Genomic DNA, 24347 nt, shown 5'->3' on the forward strand with positions numbered 1-24347 from the left:
GAAATTAACAAAAACGTTCTGTTTTTTGGTAAAAAATAAAATCACCCTCAGATTAGCTAAATTTGTTACTTTAAAACTGATGTTTCACTGTGGCATATGTAACTTGCTTTTTTCTGTAAGGACTTTTTTTTTTTTTGCATGCTATTTATTTGTGTAAATCAACTTTCATGCCTTAACAAAAACCATCTAAAAATGCTTCGGATTTGGATTTGCTTTGCGTGCAACCTAGATCTTACTAACATTAGGAGTCACTCTGCTGATTTGACTGAGGTGACATGATGCTGGTACCTGCCAGGCATTGACCAACTATGATAACAAACAGTTAAACAGCAATAATTAGAGATTTAACCCTTTAGTTCCCCCAACTAGCCTACCAGGAGAATGCTCTGTTACATCATGAAGGCACAACACATTAAATATTCTGTGGCTATGGTCTAAAAACACATGTGTTACTACAACGTTAACGCAGATGAAGGTCAACACAAATGCTGCTGTTTCATCAACACAAACTGTCTTAGGTATAGACACACACCTGCCCAGCTGGAAAAACATTATTATATTTTGATCCTGTGGAATTTCCTCCATATATTTCAGCTGGTATCAACATCAGCTACCACTCATTAAATGACAGACTACAGCTAATTTGATCAAGGATCCCAAACAAATAGCTTTCTCCTTCACCTACCACAACACACTTAAATATTCTTCTGTTTTGCAATTTCCGTGTTTTATGAAACATAATGGAAATTAAACAAAAAATTGCTAAGTTTTTAAGCCCTTACACAAGTCCTTTCATTTCTTAATATTAAATAAAATTTTACAAAAAAAAAAAAAAAAAAAAAAAAAAAAGAAAAAAGAAAAAGAAATTCTAACTCAATGCTGGCATCATTTGCTACTACATATAAAAAAGGTTTTTTTCCTTTTCTACCAAAGCAACCTTTCTTCCTACCCCATCACTCTTTTTGCTTTTCATACCTGTGGCTTGATTTTTTTGGAACACTGTGTGTCAGACAGACTACTAACACAGAAACACTATCACTGAAAATAAAACCAAAACAAGAAAACAAATGAAACAAATTAAAAAGCAACTGTGAAACACAGAAATATGCTACAGTATCTTTTTAAGTGAACGTTATAAGTACACAAAAACTGTAAGTAATAATTGTTGCTATTTACAAGAATTTGAAAGCTGATTGACTTACAAGTGTCCACTAACATTGTTAATAGCACAGTAGGTTTAATGTTTACAGCTTCAATTGTTTGCAATATGATCTCAAGTATAACGGTCCCAGCATAGATCAATGACAACAAAAGCACAATTTTCTAACTGGATATGCTTTTCAATCTTTGCAATCCACTGAGCTTTCGCACTCTCTCACTCTCCAAATGCATCTTCTGTTGTTCATAGCAGCAGTCCAGGGTCAAAAAACAAAGAAACAAAAAAGGATATTTTTCAAACTGGAGAGATCTCTGCAGATTTTAATCATGTCTATTTAACAAAACCACACAACTAGTAGAAACACTCTTTCACGTTGCAGGACATCATACCCTCCGCAGTGCTAACATAAAGATATGCATATTTCTGCTAGGTGAAGCATAGTTCTAGAGGTCTACCCAGTACATAAAGCTCTGACACACACATAGTATTAGCAAGTCTAAGTAAGCTAAAGTTATTGGTCCAAAGTAACCATTTCTTATAGCTGGTGCTCCTTTGGACTCTCCACAGATCCTGGGGCCTGTTTATAAGACTTCAAGTTGGCCAGAGGAATGTCAGTCATGTGGTTGCCAGTGTTGAAATGGCCCTCACTGGAACCATACTGCTTTCGATCGCTGAACTGGTTTCTGTTGCTGTCTTCTTTCCAGGTCCTGGTCAACGTGTGTCCATTAACTAGTTTGTCCTTCTTAACCCATTCTTTCTGAGGTGCAAAGGTGGAGAGAGGAGACTTTGGCTGTTGGTATGGACCCAAGCTAGGAGGCATCCAACAGTTGTCTGAGTGACCCAAAACCAGGCATTCTTGAGTACACATCTCTGTAGCTTCAGCTAATCCTCGTGGACCAAGAGGCCCATCTGTTGAAGAAAAACAAAGAAAAGGGGGAGAAAGGGGGAAAAAAAAAAAAATACATAATATTAGATTGTGGTATTTGTCGTTAAACTTATACATAGACCTCAGGAGAAAATTAACAATGATCCTGCAACCAAATATTGTGCTGGTAAATTTTACATACATTTTCATTCTGTTAGACAGTAGTTGCTTTGTAGGGCATATGCTCCCTGTATATGCTACCTGTCTAGTTTCCAGAAGTGGAAAAACAGTTCAATTATCCCGATGCTATGGGTCTCAGATCCTACTACAAATAAACTTAACTATTTTTTTATTATAAGTCATACTAAGAAAATAGAGTTAGGTAAGTGAAAATGTTCGAGGCAGTAATCTACCCTTGCAGATTCTGAGAATTAATGTTTGCAAGGGCCTTATTTGGATGTATTCTGCTCTGCTTGCAGCTCACTTTACTGCTGACAAACCTTGGTGAATTCACAGACTACTGCAAATGGAGAAACATCTGTACTATCCAAAACCAGGATTGCCCAAAGGAATGCTCTACACACAGGATTATTCTAATGTCTACTGTTCTACAAACACAGCTTGATGCATAGTTCTAGGTAACATTGCATCAGGAAAGAGAATAAAATCTGTAACTCTTCTGACCATTAAACACATCTCAGATTCTATACAACCATAAAAGTCAAGAAAAAAAAAAAAAAGGTTATGTAAATCTGGCACTTTAAAAAGAACTGTTCTCATAATTCTTTGTAAGCTAGACATATAAAACCACAGGAGACAGAAATGAAGATTACTGAAGTACCATGCATATTAAATCTCTACATAATTTTTCACACACTATTAAGAGCACAGCTGGCCAGCTGCAGGCCTCTCACAATCAAGCAGACAGGTCACCCATGCCTTCAGCAACACAAAAATCCTCTCAGTCTTCCTGCATTTTAAAATTACTTAATTTGCTAATCTGCTCAGGCTGGATGTACGAGGAAGGACAAGCCAGGAAAAGGCAGAGAAAATACTTAATGTTATTTTGTAAAATATTTCTCAGTATCTGGGATATGCTTTGCTGGGAGCTACTGCTGTGTTGTAATTTTGAGCAAGAATTTTTGAGATGTCTTTTCCTGACTTCAGAGTAAATCAACAGGCTAGCACTGAAAACATTTGAAGAGTTAAGGAGACATATTTCCTTGATTAACCAGCCCAGTGACAGGAAGGAAATTATAGATTGATTTTTTGAGAAAGAACATTAGCAAGAAGGCATGAATAGCAAAGTTACTAATCAGAAGAAAAATGTCAGTGGTGTATCAGAAAAAAAAATGTGTATCTTAATAATGATCTAATTGAGACTCAAAGTGATAAGTGAAGACACTCAAACAAAGATTTCTGTGTTAAAATGCCAAAGAATATTTTGTTCTATTGTACTCCATGCTTATACAATAAATTACCCTTACTAACATCTTTCTCTGAACACTGATATAAACTCAATTAATTTTGTGGAAATGTCTATTCACTTCCCATTGGTTTTAAACATTGATATAGAAAATGCTATCAGACATATTCCTATATGCTACATTAGTAATTAGCTAAAATACCTGAAAAATACCTCTTTTTGAATATCTAGAGAATATACAGTACTTGTTGATGTGACAGAATATAATAATCTATAATAAAATATAATAAGCTATAATAAAAGTTGCTGCTGAATTCCCCATACAAGAAAGTGTTCTATTGCTGAAAACTAGACCATGAAAAATGTATAGAATCAATGCTACTTTCCACTTAGATCAATACAAGGTGAAATAATTAAACCAAAACCATTAGGAAAAGAGAACAAAGCAACTGTAAAGTAGGATCTTAGCAGAGATTTCAATGAGAGTCATGAACAACAATTCTAAAATGAGACCTGAAAGAGAGACTTTTTTTATTTTTTTCTATAAAATTATTCTTTGAATTCTCTATTAGGAAGTTCTAGCCAAACTGAGGCAGGTACTTAGAGAGAAATAAACCCAAACCAAAACATCACAGTACATTGTTCACTTTCCTAAAAGTTAATCTTCAGTTTAAAAGCTGACTTAATTTTTTTTTTTTGGCTGTCAACTAAACTTTTGTTTTAATTAGTGTTTTTCCCATTTTAGAGGAAAAAAAAAGTGAGAAGTGGCAGGACTATTTTCAATCTGCCTACCCTCCCAGTAAACTACTGTTCTACTGATCAAGAAAGAAAGAAAGGTTTTGCAGATATTAAAACTTTCAAAATAGGAAGAAAACATTTTTCCACAGAACAACGCTTTTCAAGAAGGATGGTGCATGCACTCTGTGCTTCCAATCTACAGTGGAATAAAAGGATAACAGGAGAACCTTCAGTACAATAGTTCTAAATGAGATAACTTACTTTTTCTGTGTACTTAAATAAATTTCAAGAGAGAAGACTATTATTTCAATTTAAAAATTAAATGAGCTACAAGCTACTTTTACTTAAGAAGAAATATGCATGTGATTCTATAAGGTACTTGTCAAACTCTTTGGAAGATTCCTTCATGTGTTTTACTTTCTTTAGTAACAGTGCTAGGCAGTTAATGCTGTTCAGCTGGGAATGAATTTTAAGCATTGTTTGTTTTATCCATCTCTAAAGTGATAGACTTTCTGGAGAGCACTGGAATATTCAGATATCTGCTACTACTGTGAGCAGCAGACAGGAATAAGGTAACAATGCTGAGATGATTTCCTGTGCAAGAATTGCTCCTTGCATTTTTCCAGTTTAACAAAATACCACTGTTCAACTAAGACCTGGAAAATTAATTGCTTGTGCAAGTCTTCCCCAAGTCAACCTTCCCTATGCAGAGATCTCAATCAAGATCATGCAGTCTTTATAGCAGCCAGTAAAAGTTTTGATATGGATGTTGGTGACAACTGTAGAGAGAGTGAGACACCATCCTTAAGGAGAGGACTGGGAATCTCAGGGAACACCTGAAAGACATTTATTTTAGCTGTATAACTGTTCAAATAGCTGTGAGGTAAGTTACAGTCTGCAGACAACTCTACACATGGCTGTATGTAAGAATGCCCAAAACTGAGAAGAAGTTAAACTGCTACTCGAATGTGTACCCATGTTTTCTAGTACACTGTCTCATGCTTTCCAACCTGAAAAATACAGGGACTATTTACTTGCCTTACTAAAATATTGTGAGGTTTAAGTTTACAAAATGCCTTGCAAGACTTCATCTAATATATAACTAAGAATTATTATTTTAATCACTTTTGGTTGAGCCATAACAAGTGAAAAAGAAATCAACAAAGTGATTGTTAGAATAAAATATTTTTCCTCTCAAGTTTCTACAGGGAATGGTCATGCTTATTTATGGAGGAAAAAGGCAGCTTCATTCATAATGTGTGTGGTGCCTGCCATAGCTATCTCTAGTTAAGACCCTTAGACAAAACCATAATTGTTTGATAAATGTTGCTGTTAATAATGGTGATGATCGTGATTTAGGGAGTTCTGCAAATTTCCTACTGTGAGATATAAGAAAAAGATGAAAAGGAAAAAAAAAAAGGATCTCACCTATCAAAAAAAACCCCAAAAAAACAACAAAAAACAAACAATGTTTTGACAATTAGGTTTTTTGAGTTTCTGTTTTGTTTTATTATGTTCTCAATCATAAAATTTAGTCTTTTCTAAGACTCTTTATTATTAGGTTGCTATTTAGCAGCATAAAGTGTAATGATCATGAGCAATATGATAGGAGAGAGATCTTCTGGGGATAGCGTGACTGAAGAGTTGGCTGCTATGTATTGAGAAAGCCATAATGTTGCCTTAATGGTAATTATCTTTCTCCTCCACCACTGCTAAACAATAGTTTCCACCCAATTTTCTAAAGTTGTTTCATTACCACATACAATGACACCACTTAAAAACCTGTTCCTTCTGCTTTAATTTTATAATTGCATTAATTTGTTTCCTTTCTCTTCACAAAAAAATGTCTCTGCAATTTCTGTATCAAGCTTTTCCATACTGAAGTACTTTATTGATATGTGGGGGATTTTTTTTTCAAAGTATTTGTTCTCTGAACAATCCATAATCCATGTGGCTGGTTATCAGCCTTGGCTGCTTGAATATATAATGACACAAGTGCTGATAAAACTGTACAAGCCATCTGTCTCTGGAGTTAAATGTTTTGAAAGCAAACACAAAAGTGCATAACAAACACTCCCTTAAATTTTCTTTGTAAATATTTATATCAGATCTTTCCCAAAAATACTTTTTTGTTGTTATTTTATTCTGTTAATAGCTGTCAACCAGATGCATGACTTGCCTACTCAAAAGCAGACAGGTGTAAGAAGGAAAATAATGTATGCCACTCAAGAGCTGGTCATACCCTAACACTGGAATTTCTGTGTGGTCTTTTATCTCTTTTTATTATACCCAGAAGCTAAACAGCTATTTCATTGATTAACTTACTGCTGCAATTAGCAACCAGCTTCTGGTGTGATGACCAGCTGCTTTTCACCTGCTTCTTTAAAAATCTCTTGCTTACAGCCAGAAAATTCATTCTTCAGTTCTGGAAGAGTTGAGGCCACAAGATAATTTCCACCCAGTGAGACGTTTGGGTCTCAAGTGACATGAATAGGTACTCTTTGCCTGAGGGTGCTAACATAAAGTATAGTGTATTTGAACATGGCCACAGTTGTGTTTCAGGCAATCATATTTATTTAACTTTTCATATTGCATCTTAAAAGATCCTAAAAAAAAACAATAGCAACATTTTCAGCTCTACTTATCCTCAAATGCAGAAAACCTTTTTTTTTTTGTTGTTGTTGTTGTTGTTTTGTTTTGTTTTTTCTTTATCTTTCATAGGTTTCTTTACTAAATGTCCTTCTCAAAGACCTCATGATTTTACAGCCTTCCCCACATATATTATTCCATTTCATAGAGGTTTTACAACTACTCATATATTAAATATAAAAACTGTAATAAAGTTTATAATGAATAAGATTCTTTTGACTTTTTTTTGCTCTTAATTATCAGACAAATAAATGAGGAAGACTGTTCTTTATTTCTAGTCTGTTTATAAAAATAATTCAAGTCTACAAAACCGCACAAATGCTGTGTAGGATGTGCATCCTTGGGATTATTAATTAACAAGAACATTCAATGTCTATTTAAAATATATATTTTTAGTGACTTACTCCATGGTCATTCTACCTGGTACAGCCAATTCACATTCCATCCTGAAATTACCTTGTTCAAATGTCTCTGGATTCTTCCTACCACTGCTGCCAGTTTTGGTAGACTTATCACTACCACCTTCTACCCTGCTGCTTTTCTCTCACTTTCCTGGCATTAAATCCTCTGTACTCAAGCAGAGATCAAGCAACCCCTGCTACTCTCTGTTCCCTGTCTTGGCCCAAACTTCTTTTTCATCAGGGCTGAAATAAATAATACTGTAAGGTTAGCTTATATCTGCATTACTTTGCAGAGATAAGCTACCAGAATCCTTAATAAGCACAATGACAGGAGGGTCAGGAAACAGGACAAGTAAAGGTGTGTGGGAGGGACTGCCTAGGATACAGAAAAGCAGGAACAAAAGTATTTTCTGAAAAAGTGGGAAAACATGACATAGTAAGATTTTCTCTGCTATTCTGTGAAGTTTTTAAGTGATCTAAATGGGTTCCATATCATGTACATGACTGTACAAAAACTCTGCATGACTTTGATTTCATGGGCAGCTAAATTTTGAAGGTAACAATATTAAAATACTTGAAATTTTGTTCTTATCTAGTTGTCTGATGTCTGAAGTTTCTTTTTAGAGTTAAGTAAACAAAGTAGAAGTTGAGAAAGTACTTTGCATTTCTTAAGTTCCTTTCCCCTACGGCTGCTCTACTATAAAAGCCATAATGAATGGGAATGTTACTCAGTTAGTAATTTCTTTTTTTTTTTTTTTTTTTTTTTCTTTTTTTTTTTTTTTTCTGGTATATTTCCTAGAAATTCAATACCATTATGAATTACAAGGTACACCTCCATCAGTAATGGCTCTGCTGTAACGATGCTATTTTTATCTGTCCAAACTTTCTGTTCCTATTTCCAACTACTTTTTCTGCATTGACATACATGTATATAAACCTCTCTGCATTTCCACGTGTGCATGGTTAGGAAGTCAACATACAATTCCTTTGTCTACTAAGCTTACAAGATACTAGGGGTCAAGTTTACTTAGTGCTGCCTGGTCTTTAAGAACAAATAAACATATTAACCAGCACGAAGCTTGTGACCATTCTGGAAGCAAGTTGCAACAATCTGAAATCACAAGGGCAGGGTCCTTGCAACAAGGGTGTGGGAAATGCCCCAGGAGGTGTTAGAAAGCACCATGGCCTGGAATGGTGCTGAGCTACCACTGAGCAGCTCAAACCTGAATGATTCTTTGCTCTCCACTGGTCCTACACATCCAGCTCCATTACTTATCCTGGATTGCATATTGCCTGTGTTAGGAATAGTGGTTCTTTCTGGTCTTAAAAATCTATGTATCAGCAACCATTAACATAAACCTGCACTTTGTATAAACTTTCACTGACAAATGTAGCTAATTCTAGCATACACTTTAGAAATACAGAAGATGCAAAATAATACCTCATATTTTTATTCTGACTTAATACATACTGTCATTAAAAGCTAACAAACAACTAAATAAACAAACAAACAAAGACACACAAATGAGTGCAATTTGTATTCTTAGCTGAAGTGTCACATTGTGGATGCAGACAGTCACCTTGCAGGAAGAGCAGGAGAAAAGAAATGCAAACAGGATTTGACAAAAAACCCCATTTGTTAACAAATAAATAAAGATTAAAAGCTTTATACATCCCTCATACAGATTTCATTCTTTGGGCACAGATGAAAAGTCAACATTTGCAAATGGAGATAGTCCAAAATCAACAATACATGGGCAGCCAGAACAGCAGATTCTCTCCCTGAGAGGATATTGTTATTTAGACAGACTTTATGGCACACAAAGAGCAGACAGCATATCTTTATAAATTTGCAACCATCTTCAGCATGGCATGGAACTCATCCATCTTTTCATCCGCTCAAGCTACTCCTCTGAAGAATGCTGTCTCACATAATTTTATTTCCTCAAAAATTGGCAGGTTTTTCCTGCCATACATTTAATTTTAGTAGGACAATCTAATGCATAAAAGCTCCTCAGAGGATTCAAATGAACTTTTAAAATTTGATTGTACCACTTAATGAGACCAGTGTTCAAATATTTGGAATAATATTATTTTCAGCATTAATCTTTTTCATTATGTATCTCTTCATTTTGCAGCCTAAAAAAAGTATTTGTTCCCAAAAGATCATGATGGATGGTGATAATAAAATATTCATAAAACATCTCATGGTCACAATCATTTACTACCTTTTTTCTCTCACACCTAAATATTTATGATACTTGATCAAAATATTTTGTTGAATTGATTTACAGGCAACATGCTGAGACAGCACCACTTTTGACATGGTCATATTTTCTGATCTATTAATATGCCCCAAAAATGAACCTGCTGTCAGTCTATAACAAATTAAGTCTTTATTTATAAAACTCAGTCAATGGTTTCAAATTTTAATTAAATTTTTTTCAAATTTTGATTAGTAATTTCTACAAATTCACTTTGAGAAAAGGTAGTATTCAATTTGAAAAAAAAAGGTAGTCCAAACGAGAAGAATGGGCAGAATGATGTGAAACTGAGCTGAAAAATATTTATTTCTACTCTGCTCAGTTGTAAAATTTTTCTGCTGTTGTTATATGCCTGACCATGAACAACAGTAAAAACAAAACCACTCAAGTAGAATTTCATTTTATTTTTTAGGATTGTTAAAAAAAGTCTAAAAAGAATTGGTTTTCCTGATCATTTTTTAGCTTATAAAAAAACCTGATCTTCTGACTTGTGGTAAATACTTATCCTTTCTGCCTGGAGTGCAGGCTTTGAATATATTGAAGTAAGAATATTGACTTTATCAAGCAACAATGGAATAAAGGCAAAATTCGAGATCATAATCATCAATATATATATGATGAACTGTGCTGTTAAATTATATATATGTTTTGTTATATTTATCTATCTATATATTCTTTAATTTTACTTTTTTACACATTTCTCTCTGATGATAAATAAGGAATCTGCATATGACATCTGAGACTTATTTCCTAAGTATTACTTTCCTAGCATTAGATTAACCTCTGTAAAGCAGATATTGTCAAATTAAACATTTTCCCCATTAATTTGAGAAAAGTTAGGGGAAGGGGAAGGGGAAGGGGAAGGGGAAGGGGAAGGGGAAGGGGAAGGGGAAGGGGAAGGGGAAGGGGAAGGGGAAGGGGAGTCGCTTCCGTCAAGGAATTCAAGAGGGAAAAACAGACAATATCAAAAAGCTGCAACTGTTGTATTCAAGAAAGCAGCTCATCTAAGGACAATATGAAAATGCACATGCATTCTATGGTGTTAAAAAACATTGTTAATTAAGAAAGGTAAAAAGTATAAATTCATTCTGTAATTAGGGAAATTCCCACTGTCTTAACAAACATTAAGTTGAAATATATATTTTTCATGAACCCCTATTTCTAAAGTATGCTTCTAGCCATTCGTTTTCCTATTTTACTTCAGTACAAATCAGACCAAAATCAGATTTAGGTTAAACTGAATTTCTTGCAAATTTGTGGCAGATGCCTTATGAGTACATGTTATATGAGTATATGTAGTTAAACTGATTTGAAAATACTTTTGAATTACATTTCTCTTACTGGAATTTGGATTTAAATCTGGGTACTTGGTCTCCTAACTTAAGCTGCATCACTCTGAATAATTGAACAATGTGACAGGAAAAAGTGCTTAAATTAGGTGACTAGTGAGCTTGATTATACTGTTTATTTTTTCTTCTACACAAAAATATATCCTTGATATCACAGGACACAGATATCAGAGATGTCATTAAACTAATCCAGATACAAAAGAACCATTTCCTAATTCTGTTTGTATAATAGCATCTCATTTAGCTAATTTTGTAAGATTCTGATCAGTGCCAGTTGAGTTGTCAGAACTGCAGGCATATTACACAGAGAATACTAGAAAGTGCTTTCTTTCATTATGTCTGAGCTACCCTTGCTACAGTTCCTTATTTTTCTTTAAAAATTGTATTCATTTACATCATTTTTCAGAAGAGATATCCATAAGTCTCTAAATGAGCTTATATAGTTTACATTAAAACTCCCATTAAACAAATGTTCCTGAATCAAAAGACTTACATTTTATTAAACCATGTTCGAAAATTAATCTGTGCTGCATTTAGTCATTACATTAAATGTACTGAAAATTAATAAGGAAACAACATCTATATGCACCAAATAGTTTTGGTTAGTCACACAATCTTAGTCTGATACTTAGAAGGAGCTATACTTCCAGGCTTCCAAATCTCACTTGGAAGACTGCAGAAAAAATTATCTTTGTAGTTCTGAAGAGAAAATCAAATAATATTTCACATGAATAATGAATTCATATTTTATGGAGAAAACTTTATTTTTTTATAACCTTGCTTTGTCCTCTTTCCTATTTAATGAAATATCTCAGCAAACGAATCCTTCCAAACATGTAACACTTCTTTTTTTCTCTTATATTGTATTTATTCATGCAAGAATAGCTCTGAAGTAGGCCACTCTAAGTTGCATTCAAATCTTAGTACAAAACAAAAGGATTGTGTGAAATTACTGCACAAAATTCATATAGAGTGCACTTAAAAGAATTTTCTGGATGTCATCTCCAGCTGCCTGGACTTTTTTGAAGCAAGAGAATATTATCAGTCATTTTTGATTTTAAACAGGGTAGAATGGATTAAGCAAGATGCTTGAAGAAGAATTGTTACTATGAGTACAGATCATAAACACTTACACACACAACAAGCTCTTTACATCCTCCTTTATGGCTGTACACAGTCTGGTTTCTCAAGAAGGAAAAAAAATCATGGGAAATTTGGTTCATATGTAAAGCAAATTTTGGAAAGAAACATGCCAAGATACATGGTTGGTTTGATTTCCTCAAATCATTGCGTTTTTATAATACTCAAAGACAAAACAGAAGGCTTGCTTACCTCCACAGAATTCATTTTGTTGTTATAAAATGTGGCTAGAAACTGATATTTCTTGTTCAGTCACATAAAAATCCAACAATTTCTACAACATGAGAGTTGTGAATACTTGGAGATACACTGCATCTATTTTCTTGGTTCCAGTTTTATATGTAAACTGGTTTTATTTTCCACTGGGCAACAATAAACTGAAAAAAAAATACTAAAAACATACACGCATAATATAATCTTGGACTCATATTTCATGATGTATAATATAGGTTTTTAAGTTTCAAGCTTCTAAAAATAATGGGCATTATGTCCATGTTCGTGTTTACTGAACTTGTAGATATGAAATCTTATGAAGCAGATCAAAAGCCTGAGACAAATAATATATTTTTCCTCTTGTATTATAAAAAGAAGATACAAACGGTGGAGGTGATTTAACAAAATAAGAAAAGCAGTCACCAGATTTTGCTCACTTAACATTTCCATTCACCTCCCTGACAGAAACAGCAGTGCAAATGTTAATTACTGTTTATAGAATGTCTTGTCAAAACACCTAAGAACTACTGTTTTCTTAATGACTTTGTCCTGTGCTTGGGTTCAATGGCTGATCTCAGACCAAGAATACTGAAAAGGATCACTGACACTTGGTTAGGACACCCTGTCTTCCCCTGCAAACACCTGCAAGTAATGCACGGCTCTGTGCCAACAATTTAGCTTTAGAAGATAAACTATTCTAAAACTGCAGTCATGAGTGAATTAACATTTAATTTTAAGATGATTATTACCTTTGTATCAAGTGAGTTATTTACCAGCAACTTCAGAGGCAGCAAGTTTTTTAAATGCAACGACAAATACTTAAAATCATGATGACCTGAGATGCCAGAATACTTTACTGATAGACAAAAATATGTATTTGAGGTTGATTTATTTGGTGGGACACCAGAGACAGGCAGCTGTTTTTCCACACATTCATTGGTCATATACCCATTTGACATAGGTTGGAGTTTTGCTACTGTCTTCATTGGTTGTAAAACTTGGTCTTTTGTCACTACAGAACACAAAATGAATTTTACAGGTAAGCCTGATTTAGGAAGTCATGCACTAAAGGAAATAGATCAATTCCCTTGTGATCTGCAAGTCATTCCTTTAGCAATTAACTTCCCTACATACTATACCAATTCCTCCTTTAAAAGTTCTCCAGCTTTTTCTGATCTGTCCCTATATAGTTGTGCATACTGTCTTATTTGACATGTTTTCAACTCACTTTTCATCAGTATTCCTGTATTTTTCTCCAAAAAAGTATTCCTATCACCATCTTTTCAGCTGCCTGGATGATGAAGCCCTCTCCTATAAATTTATATCACTGAATTTAGTTAATAGATTTCACTTAAAATGAGTGATGGGGCATTTTCTTGTAATTAATTTAGGTATAAAATTAAGATTATTAAAGACAGAATGTTAAGTAAGGCAGGATTCATTCCAGCCTGGAATACAGCTCTAGAGATAGTAATCTGGAAGTGTTCAAGAAGCATCTGGATGTGATACTTGGGGATATGATTCAGGGGGGATTATGGTGGTGCCAAGTTGGCAGACTAGATGATCTTGAATGCTTCTTCCAACTTTGATGGTCCTGTAATCTGAACCAATTATGAGCAAATGTCTTGCATATTTGCTGCTTAAAGGATCAAGGTGATATAGTGCTAAAGAGAAGACAAATATAGGATTGAAATGAAATTTTAGATGTTTACAATGTATACACCTACACAGGAACCACAGATATACTAATTTTCTAATTCCACCTTTAGATTAACAGACATGTTGTTAATTTTGTCAATTGGTCTACTCAATAAAATATAGTAAATCATCAAACCTAATGTACAGAAATTAATCAGAACAGCTCTTGCAATTATACTGCTTTGACTAAATCTCCCGTAAAAACAGCAAGTAGTTGTAGCACTTATTATGTACACACCTTCATTGTAGATAACAAGGTTTAGCATTTGAATCTGGAGCTATGTCTTACCCGCGACTTTGCCATAACACTTCAACACTTTGATTTTTAAATGTGTCTGCACAAATTAGGAAGTGTTTCCTTACATAGTTAATTATTTCTTTAAAACTAATTTCAGTATAAAAAACCTGACTTTTTAATTGAAAAATTAATATCTTTGAGCTCTGTCACTTGTGAGTGAATTCCATTTAACAGAGCCCTTATTCTACCAAGATATTTAGATCATTCTCAAAGCACATAATGAGGCATTTCAGAACAATTTTGCTAGAGAAATTTTTTTCTTTTTTTCATTTTCCTTTCCTTTTCTTTTTCTTTTTCCTTTCCTTTTCTTTTTCTTTTTCCTTTCCTTTCCTTTTTCTTTTTCCTTTCCTTTCCTTTCCTTTCCTTTCCTTTCCTTTCCTTTCCTTTCCTTTCCTTTCCTTTCCTTTCCTTTCCTTTCCTTTCCTTTCCTTTCCTTTCCTTTCCTTTCCTTTCCTTTCCTTTCCTTTCCTTTCCTTTCCTTTCCTTTCCTTTCCTTTCCTTTCCTTTCCTTTCCTTTCCTTTCCTTTCCTTTCCTTTCCTTTCCTTTCCTTTCCTTTCCTTTCCTTTCCTTTCCTTTCCCTTTCCCTTTCCCTTTCCCTTTCCTCTATTGTAACACAAAAAATAGAATGGAATTTCATTTCTGCGTTTCACTTTGACAATGTTGCAGACTTCTCACCATAGCAGTATGGATTTTTGAAATATTAAGGGGCCAAAGCTGTAGCTGTAGGACAGTGGACCAGGCCAACAACACTGAAAAGGAAAGAAATGCAATTGCCACTACTGCTAACAGCATTTCTGAGTGCTAGGGGTGAAGACAAGCCCTTCACAAAAGTTTGAAAAGATTGATTACACTGTAAATTTTCTTAGGTCCTCCATTCAGATATTAAGTGCTAGCAGTATTCCTGATTATAATGGAAAATTTTGTTCCCTGCTGTAGGGAGAAAAATAGCACTGAAAGCAGAAAACACCTGGTAGACGCCTTGAATATAGAAATTTTTATTAAACACTGTATTTTTTTTTCTTTGTTAATTAATCTATTTCACAGTCTCAGGTAATCACTTTGCAACTTCTCAGTAGTCTGACTTTCAAAGGAACTTTATGCTCTGTCAGTTTCTATACCTATGTTGTCAAAGAACATGGGAACGACATAAACCTCTTGGTAAACTGTCCACAACTGTCTTTCACATCCATTCCCTAGAAGGCAGTAACATTGAACACATTCTTTGTTCTAAATGTTATACATTGAGAATGTATTCTCTGTCTCTTTATTTAGTTTTCTGAACAAACTTTGAGTGTCCTACTATTTCACAGCTAAAAGATGAAGTTAGTAAGATCTCCTTGTTGAAGAGACTAAGACTGCAACACTTGTTTGCACAAAAGCCCACCTCATCATGAGCTGCAGCAGTCACACCAACTAGAAGCAGCTGCTTAAACTGATGCAAAGTCTGTTGCAAATCACCTAAGGTTTCTTGTCCATGCTTTGTGTACTTTTGTCTGGTATCTGCGGTTTACTAGGGAGACATATGCTACAGAAAAATGGGCAAAATTAATCAGAGGGAAAATCCACATTCAACACCAATCCATTTTATAAATAAAGTATAAGATGAGTGCTACCTTACTGGGGTGTAATAAATGTATACTGAAACTTGGAGGCGAGAAATTCAGGCACAAGTTGCCACAAATCTATAAGAATTGATCTAAAAGAATAAAACAGAACTAAAAGAGAAAGTATAACACCATGAAAACTGATAAAAGGGAAAGTCTGACACAAATAAGAATGATAGATTATGTGAGATTGCATGGTAAATTACTTAATTTTTAGAAGCAAAGGAAATTGAGTAAATATCATTTCTCTGGACTTCAGCAGAGCAGGTGATGAAGTTCTGTATAGTAAACTACTTTAGTTTAGCAAGAATACAGGCTAATAACACCTGTAGGCTGATTCAAAGAGGGAAGAGATCGAGCTGAAGAGAGGTCCCACATAATTCAATAACAGAACTAATCTGAAACATATTTTCAGTAATGTTAATACAGACCTATACAGAAACAGGTGATGCAATGTGTTTCTTACAAACAACTGGAAAGTAATTTCAGTGAAGACCAAGTTATTAGAAGAATTAAAGAAAAAAAGAAAAAAAAAAAAAAAAAAAAAAAAAAAAAAAAAAAGCAAGAGTCTTTCTTCTTAGTGAACACTAGGAGATTTTAGTTTTTTCATTTAGAAGAATAAAACCAGACATAGGAATAGGTGATAACCATTGATAAACAAATGCAGACTTCAAAAGACTTTGTAAATTAAGAGAAAATGTTGTCATGAGAATAAATCTGACCACACAGTGTCTATGATAAGACACTGCTGGACCCCATCCCAACACTTTGATTCTTATATTAGCAAAAATTCCACAATAAAACCAGCAGACTTTATTTTGTAAATTAGTGGAAGCTTAAAATCTTGCATTTAATTGCTTAATGTCTGACTACAGTCAAGGCAGCTGATGTAAAACAGAGGCTTGTGCAGCAACAAAATATTAAGAAACTATAGTCACAATGTACTGTTTCTAGTACAAGATAGATAAAATAATCTATAATTCCTTACAAAGGGAATTTGCACCATTAAATGTAAGAATTCTTAGCAAAAAGTTGTGATTTTTCAGTAGGAATAATTCCAAAAAATCTCATCTAGTAAAGGAAGATATTAGAAGAAATTATCTGATGAAATACTGACATTTCTAATTGAAGAATACCTTTCAACTAATCAAGGAAATTCTTTAAACAGTCTCTTTCACAACATGATTCATTTGAACTCCTCTAGGTTTTACTTTATGATGAGATGAATTGTGCCCCAAAAGTGCCTACTTCTCTCTGCAGACTACCAAATTACCCAAAGAGCTAAGATCAGGTGTATACATGGCATCCTCAGCTTCTACAGCTGAAGCAACAGAAGACAGATCTTTCAAGGCATCTCCTAAATCAAAGGCAATGTGTGTGACCTTAGCAGTGTCATTTGGTTCCTCTGTTTCTTTATGCTCATCTATAAAATGAAGATAATAGAATTTCTATAGCTTATAGGGTAACACAGCGGGTTGTGTATTACATTGCTCTCTAATAACATGGCAACGGATGCCCTATAAGTACTTAGGCTATTCTGAACTGTTAAATGAGGAAGCCAAGAAGAACAAAGAGTAAAACTTGCAAACTAATTTATTGTCAGAGAGACCCATTTGATACCTGCCTGAAGCAACGCACCATTAAAAGATGGGGTTCCTGTAAAACATCCTGTTGATCATAACAGTAGGAGTGGTATTTTTGAAAGAGGTGATAACCCTCCCTCCTGAGTAAGACAATTCAGACTAGATATGTTTTTCTCTTTAGTCACACAAATTTTGTTCCATTTGTCTCATGACTTAGGTAAACAATTGCTGCATAGAGAAAATAACCCTTTCTATTTATTGCTCACTGACAGATACATGATACATCATTTTAAAATGTCTATGTCCTGTTTTAAGATAGATACCAGGGAAATGCTTGCCATCATTCAAATATTTACTGAAGCATTCATTCCAACACATTTCTAGAGTAACAACTGGATTTGTGCTAAGATACATATGTGTCTCTCATATGCAAAGGCTGATTTTCATCTTGTTTTCACCAATAGCAGTTGACTTCAGCTGAATTACTCGTATTTTACTGTAGAATTGCTTCCAGAATCATCCTTATATTTCACCCAGAGCTTAAAAATCTCCAGCAGGAAAGCATCATTTTATTTCAAGGATAAACTGGTGTTCACCCAGAATTCACTGGGAGAAATGTTTTTTTTTTAACCACATTGATTTAGAGAAACACAGAAACCTTATTTATTTAAAATCAAGGATATGAATATTTTAACAGCAGCAGCAGCAGCAGAAGACAGAAGGTAAGCATTCAAAGTTGCTGCAAATACAAAAAAAAGAAAAAAAAAAAAGAAAAAATATCTCCTGTTACATTGTTTGGAGCTAATGGATGATGATAGAATTTGGAGAGTGCAGAGAAAGAGGTACAAAGAAGTACTTGTCAATAATAAGAACAACAGACCTATATTTACAATGCAGTGTTTAAAGCCAAAATAGACATTCTTTTCTCTGATCTCAGGAAAAGCTATCTGCAGCTCACAGGCCCAAATTTCAGACTTCTCATATCACTCAAAAGAAGTACTGAGATAACTGTGCTAGAGATGACAGACTAGTAACCCCTCTAGCAAGCCAGACCAGTGGGAGGGTGTCATGTTTTTTATATCTGGGCTGAAAGCACTCTTCCTACTTAGAAATGCTCTCTTTTGTTCTCCCTGGTGCCTGAAATTCATTCTCAAGAGATATGAAAAGTTGAAATTCATTGCATAAAAGAAAAAGGGTGTCTTCAATTTCCATAGGAACAAAGAATCACAAAACAAATGTAAATCCTTTTCTCTTTTTATTTCCTCTCAAGGCAGGACTGCTCACAGACATCATAAACCAAATCCCCAGCTGTACCAGCTGTTACAGCACTAAAGTCAGAAGGTGTGACCCCAAGTATCTGTCCCTGTAAGAGAAACACAAGAACAAGCCAATGCTATTCAATATCAACCAAGTAAAAAACAATGAAGTAAAGTCAGTTTACTCATAAATGTAAATTTGCAACAATCATTATTGCTAACCAGACTAATGTCAGGACATGAAACAAAAAATTGTATCTTACTGCCCTATTGTATTTTAATTGAAAAATTTTCTTTCTCTCAAAGGATTTGCGCGATGTTTTACCTCTTGTAATAAGCTTCAACTCTAAATAGCTCAAACCACATTATTCAAACCATATCCTGAAAGATCAAAACTAGAGTGCCTAATCTCAAAGGCTAGTAATATTACCAATTGAAAGACATTACTTTACTTCAGTTTGGCAATTCTCTTATCCACAAACAAAACTTCCATGAGAGCAAACATATTGCTAAAACAGTGCAATGGCAAGCTTTCATAGTTTAATTTTCAGTGAGCAGTCTAAGAGAATGTCCTAGTAATTCCTTTCATTTACAACAGCAAAGATCATTCAAGTCTTAATTGTCAAGATCCTAACAACATACAATTTCTAGTTTTAAAATAATGCCTATGCCATTTGTAGCTTTACATGGGGCTGAGGATCCTCTGTTCTACTCTATTAACCCCATAAGCCTTCATATTGTGCTTCCTTTTGGAAACTCTCTATTACACAGAACAATTGTAAAACCCACTTTCTTGTCCTGAAGTTCCCCTTCTGACCTCATCTATCAACCGCAAACAAATAATATGAAGCAAATAATAAACATGAAATCCACTCACAGCCCAACACCTGTCAGAAGAGTAGCTATGCAGGCACAGTGGTGTCTACATGGTAATTTGCACTGTAAGCACCAGGACCTGAGACCAGACCCCCTCACAATCTCCCTTCAGAGTCTTCTCTACCACAGACTGATTTGGGCAAAGAGGGAACTTTCTCAATAGGGGATTTCCATATGGTTTTATGCTTCACATGGCATATTGCTTCTGATTCAGGTCTGCTCAAGTTTTGGAAATTTAAGTGTAAAAGACAAACAGACATCTTGAAGACTAAAAGTTTTTTTGTTTCTGAAAGACTTCTGCATAAGAGAGTTACTACTTCCTTTGTAGTGTAAGTACTTTACTACTTGAGGTACCTGTGCAAGGAGGCAGCAACAAGCATTGATGACTTTGTTAATTATTTTCCCTCTTAAGCATCCTATTCTTGGGTCACTGAAAAAGCAGCAAGGGAAGAAGTGACTTATGCCTCATCTACACAGTAGAGATATTATTGAGATTAGGAGTGATACAAGCTTTTAGTGCATAGCTTACAGCAGCACAAAGTAAACAGAATATAAAACCTAAGAACCCTAACATGCAATCCTTAGATGTTCTGGTAAAGCTACTCTGTGAAGGCTCAGTTAAAGGGACCTGAGACAAAAGCAATAAAGTGTCTTTCAGCTCTCATAATGGGCATCCTGTTTCTTAGGCATGGCCACACAGTAAGCCAGTCAGAGCTCTCTTTGTGTTTGCTCATCAGTCCCACATCCCAGACATAAAAACTCTGTTAGCTGGATTGTCTAAGGGGCAAGTCATTCCTTTTTTTTGTCTTTGTAATCAAAAGGCTTTGCTTTGCTTTTTCTTCTTTTAAAGTTTTATAGTATTTACACAGCAGAAGGGCAGACTAGAATTTTTACTGTCCTTAATAAATGATTTGTCAGTTTTTACAGAATATTTACTTAGAATTTGATCCTGATTGACAGATAATAGAGTGAACCAATCACCTTCAAAACTCTGGAGAAATCAATAGAATTAAAAAAAAAAAACCAACAAAACAAACAGATGAACAAAAAACCCCAAATATTTTTACTGCACTCCCAGTCTGCCAACATCTCTTTCTTTCTTTCTTTCTTTCTTTCTTTCTTTCTTTCTTTCTTTCTTTCTTTCTTTCTTTCTTTCTTTCTTTCTTTCTTTCTTTCTTTCTTTCTTTCTTTCTTTCTTTCTTTCCTCTCTTTCTCTCTTTCTTTCTTTCTTTCCTCTCTTTCTCTCTTTCTTTCTCCCTTCCATCCTTCCTTTCTTCCTTCCTTCCTTCCTTCCTTCCTTCCTTCCTTCCTTCCTTCCTTCCTTCCTTCCTTCCTTCCTTCCTTTCCTTCCTTTCCTTTTTTTTTTTTTCTTTCCTTTCTTTTTTTTTTTTTTTTTTCTCATTTCAAAATGTAGGACTAACCAAAATCTTCTACTTCTAAGGTAAGAAATAGAATAGAGAGCCAGATGTCCTGTCAAATTACTTTTTTCTTATGATTTTACCTTTGTCAACATGTGGAAACATTTAACATGTAGTCACAAAAAACACTTTTGCATTAAATATATAGAAGACTGTAATTCTTATTTTTACCAACAAGCTCTACTTCTGGATAGATAATATATTGACTAGAAATATTGTATGACTTTTGCTTCATTGAAAGTCTAGGTGTGATTATGGGTATTCTCAGGACAATCCAAATGCACAAAGAGAAACACAATCTGGAAATACAACTGCAAGGCATTAAAAAAAAAAATTAGTTTGGCTAATTTCCAGATCATAACCACAGATAAACTTTTGGGGGATGAAAAATGCACATTATTATTTTCAAACACAAAAGATTCAAGACACTCTAGTCTACCCTTTGGAGTATACATTTTATATATGATCAATATAAAAAATAATCTCATAGCAAAATGTGCAAAAATGTGCCAAATGTGTCACCCAAATCATTCATTAACAGTAAGCTGATTAACACAACACATTTAATTTCAGAGTAAAATTCAAAGCCTGTTATGGCAAAACAATTTAGGCTTACAGGATTGCATTGAGCCCTGTTATGCTTGACCATGCTAATGTAGCTGTTTTTATTTCAGAAGCACTGGGGAGGGAAGCATGAAATCATTATTAATTATATAAATATTAAGGCCACACAACTGGCTCTCTTACTGTTTTCAAATGGTAGCATCTGCAAATTCAGCCTGTAATAAACACTAATGCATCCAGAGTCGAGAGTGCTGACACATGAATGGGATGCTTTGTCAGACTTGCATAAAAATGTAGATGAACTGCAGGGAAAGAACACCAAAGAATTCAAAGGGTTTCTTGATTGCCTTCTTTAAAATGCCAACAACTTAAGCTGGCCTTTCTTATCTTCCTCTACATGCATGTGACACTTTAGGAGGCCTTTCTTATTGTACTATAATTCAGTAATTGTTCCAGCTCTGTGCACCATACCTTCCTTCCAAAGGGCAGCATGAGATATATAATTCTCAAAATGAACAGCTGCATCATTTAAGGGTTGAACTAGCAGGGCACTGCTCCTTATTTTTGTTTTCATAGCAGTTGCCTAGGTATTCCAAGCCTATTTAGGAATACAATCCTTTGTTTGCCTTACTTCTCGTAGGTGATATATGTTTAGACTTGGTAATGTTCCAGAAAACAGATTTTATCAACTGAAGTTGCATAGCAAGCTTTCCTCTCATTTTCCTTCAAAGGGCAGCAGTACAGAACTAGAACGAGGTAATTTTTTCCCCAGCCATGAACATTCTCTGTTCTAACATGCAGACTCTTTCAAACTCTGAGCAATCCCCTTTCCAAAGCATGACAGCCTAAAACACAGAGCTATCAAAGGCATTTCCACACAACATTTCTCTCACCAAGGCTAATCTTCCAAATGTTAAAAAGGTCCAGGCAGCTAGGCCCTACAAGATGAAGGCTGCATGCTGATTAATCAGCTGCTTTTTTATTCTGTTCTGGCAAGTGTTCCCTTTCTGTAAATAAAAGGTTTACCCTGGATTTCCTGTAAACTAAGGAACAGAAGGCATCTTTGGATCAGACTCATAAAGCAGCAAAGCCTTCTGCTGTCACATCCGCAGGGGTAGGTTGTTTGTTCTATCACAAATATCCTTTCAGGTGTCCTGGGGAGAATGAGCTAACCTAACACAAACATCATTCCAACATAACAAAATTACATGGTAACCACAAAGTGGCCTCATTATTAATTATGTTCTTCGGCTTCCTGCAGCACTTCAATTGTTGCTTGCTTGAGGAGACCTGACTGCAAATTGTGTCACTGCACAACTTCAGTTTGGTTCATGATGTATAGCTCAGTGTAGCACAAGTCCCTCAAAGAAACAATGTCATACTAAAGACAAATACATTTATTTATGTCTCACAGTGCTGGCTTTCTATTCAGATGGTAAATAGGTAGTGTGAAAGAGATGTGACAGACCGAAGAAGACTAGAAATTGTCTGCAAACTGGCAGCCACTGTGGTTCACTGACAACCAGAATTACTTTCAGGCAGTTTGGCACATCTCCATTTGTCACACTTAAAAGCTTGAGCCAAAGTTATCCGATTATTACAGAGCACAGTATTTTTCCCTCCTCAAAGCTGAAACAGAAATACAAGTGTTTAAGATTCACAGTGTGCATCATTGTCACCTATGCATTGGAAAGGGGTGTAAAACAGTTATAAGTAAAACATACATAACTTAACTCCCATCACACCCTCTTGGCTGCCATTCACCTCAGCTTGTCTCCTATGCTGTGCATAGCATCCCTGTACTATTTATTCCAGACAATGATTTCTCGTGTAGAGCGAACCCCTTCTGCTGTAAATCATGAAAACAGCTAGCACAAATAGTTTGTGAATATAACAAGTATCAGGGAATAAGGTTTGTAAATATCTGTCTAGGCCAAGAAAGGGAAACAGTTCCCTCCTCCAGCAAGATTTTGAAGGCAAGGTGAAGGTTGCTTATTTTGAAAGCAGAAGACCCTTCATGAATCAGTATCAGTTTTTGACATCATTATATGCCCATCCATCACTGCACAGCAATAACCACTGTATCTTGTGCTGTGACCCAATGCCAGTTTATATATGATTTTATTTGAATTACTAGTACTGCAGTCATGAGGGTCAGGTTTATACAGCTCTCATATGGATGAAATTTTTCATTGAACCACAGGATTTCCTTGGAGAATTTCCACTGTCCCTAAGTGTACAGAACTCCTCTTTTATCCAGATGAGCTTTTCATGTTCAAAGAGGAGAAAAAATTCAACACTTTCAAATACTATGAATGCTAATCAAAAAGATCTGTGAGGTGCTTCTTTAGATTCTCTAAGGCAAATTTAGATATTTAAAATAGACAAAAGGAAGGCTACACTCCTGGCAATCTATAATCAAAAGGTTTGAAACACTTGTACTTTTCAAAGTAACTGATGAAACAGATCTTTCAAGAAGCAAGGAAGAAATCAGAGGGGTTAAATAATGAACAAAGATTGAGGCACTTTCCCTACTCTCTGCTATTTGAAGAAAGCTGCATCTAACCCCCTTCTTTACTTGTCCCCCTTGAAGCTTTCATGAAAAACTGATTTAGAAAAAATATTCTGAGATTCTTATCTGAGTTACTGCCTATTGCCAGTCAAAAGCTGATATTGAAATTAAATTGGTAAGAACTACCATTATTTCAAGTTTAGTGGAGTAAAGAATATCAGGATCTTTGCTTTTAATTGCCAATTTATATATTTTTATGTTAACAGCAATATTCTTCCTGCTTAATGCCATGATATTTTTGACTTCAAACTCCAGTAATAAATTTAGCAAATT

General features: G+C 34.8%; 1 protein-coding gene across 1 annotated transcript in view; it reads right to left on the reverse strand.

Moving 5' to 3' along the window:
• Nucleotides 1–909: 909 nt before the first annotated feature.
• Nucleotides 910–24347, reverse strand: part of PCDH9 (protocadherin 9) — a 666360-nt gene continuing 642922 nt past the window's right edge. The window contains exon 4 of the mRNA XM_056499253.1: nt 910–2068. Within this exon, the coding sequence (XP_056355228.1) occupies nt 1695–2068 (374 nt within the window). The 3' untranslated portion in view covers nt 910–1694. The remainder of the gene's footprint in view (nt 2069–24347) is intronic.

Source organism: Oenanthe melanoleuca, chromosome 1 (genome assembly GCF_029582105.1).
Source record: "Oenanthe melanoleuca isolate GR-GAL-2019-014 chromosome 1, OMel1.0, whole genome shotgun sequence".
In the NCBI taxonomy this organism is placed as follows: Eukaryota; Metazoa; Chordata; class Aves; order Passeriformes; family Muscicapidae; genus Oenanthe; species Oenanthe melanoleuca.